At 44.4% G+C, this 1,143-nt stretch overlaps 1 gene segment (V, D, J or C); it reads left to right on the forward strand.

The window, feature by feature from the left end:
- The first annotated feature begins 341 nt into the window (after positions 1 to 341).
- LOC118580180 lies at positions 342 to 902 on the forward strand. The segment is given in 2 exon segments: positions 342 to 390; positions 514 to 902. Coding segments are annotated over 2 exon segments (438 nt in total).
- Positions 903 to 1,143: the final 241 nt, after the last annotated feature.

Below are 1,143 nucleotides of genomic sequence, written 5' to 3' on the forward strand. Positions count from 1 at the left end.
TAGAACTGTACCATATCTGACAAGCCCTGCCATGGTATAAAACATAACAAGGTAATTATTTTCAACATGACAGAAATCAAAAAAAGGTGCAACTCATGGACTACTGGTGTTGTTTGTTGTCTAAAGAGGAGCACATTCCCACAGATAAACCTGTATTACCTCTCTGATCTGAGATGCAGGAAGCCAACAGGCCTATATTGAGTCACTTGGCTAGTCCTGTGGCTGTGTCCAGTCACTGCTATTTGCATGTGCCCAAAGCACAGCCCACTACCCTGAGGAATTCTTCATATTCAAGTCACATCCTGTTCTGGAGTCAGCCTCACACAGGTCACCGCACAGACATGAGGGCCCCCACTCAGCTCCTGGGGTTGCTGCTGCTCTGGCTCACAGGTAAGGAAGACAGCATTGGAAATTTATTCAGTTGCCTGTGGTCAGTGCTGCCTGGTCTCCCAGAAAGTCTTGTTTTAACAGTATTAATTGTGCAGGAACTTGTTTTCGATTTTCTAATTTCAGGTGCCAGATGTGACATCCAGATGACCCAGTCTCCATCCTCTCTGTCTGCATCTCTCGGAGACAGTGTCACTATCACATGCCTGGCTAGTCAGAACATTGGAAGTTTGTTAGCATGGTATCAGCAGAAGCCTGGGAATCCTCCTAAGCTCCTAATCTATTATACAAATGGCTTGGCTGATGGGATCCCATCGAGGTTCAGTGGCAGTAGATCTGGCACACAGTATTCTCTCAAGATCAGCAGCCTGCAGCCTGAAGATGTGGCAGATTATTACTGTCAACAGTACGACAGTATCCCTCCCACAGTGATTCAATTCATGACCATAACCACCCAGGGAAGAAGAAGTGAGAAGAGCCTAGGCTGCCCCAAATGCTCCTTAAGGTGTCTGTAGCTTCTGAAAGTGTTTCTGTTTTCTCTCTGCCACGCTTTGAAAGTCAATGTTATAATGTTTTATAGAGACCACATAAACTTTTCTTTCCTGGAACTCTGTCCTTTCCCCCAACCTAGCAATAAAATCATGGAAATGGTTTTCATAAACCACATGAAACATTGACTTTCCTGTGTTGTAGGTTTGGCAAAAACAGAGATTTATATAGCAGAGATGTACACAAAACTCCCCTGTAGATGAAATT

Source organism: Onychomys torridus, chromosome 3 (genome assembly GCF_903995425.1).
Source record: "Onychomys torridus chromosome 3, mOncTor1.1, whole genome shotgun sequence".
NCBI classification, from domain to species: domain Eukaryota; kingdom Metazoa; phylum Chordata; class Mammalia; order Rodentia; family Cricetidae; genus Onychomys; species Onychomys torridus.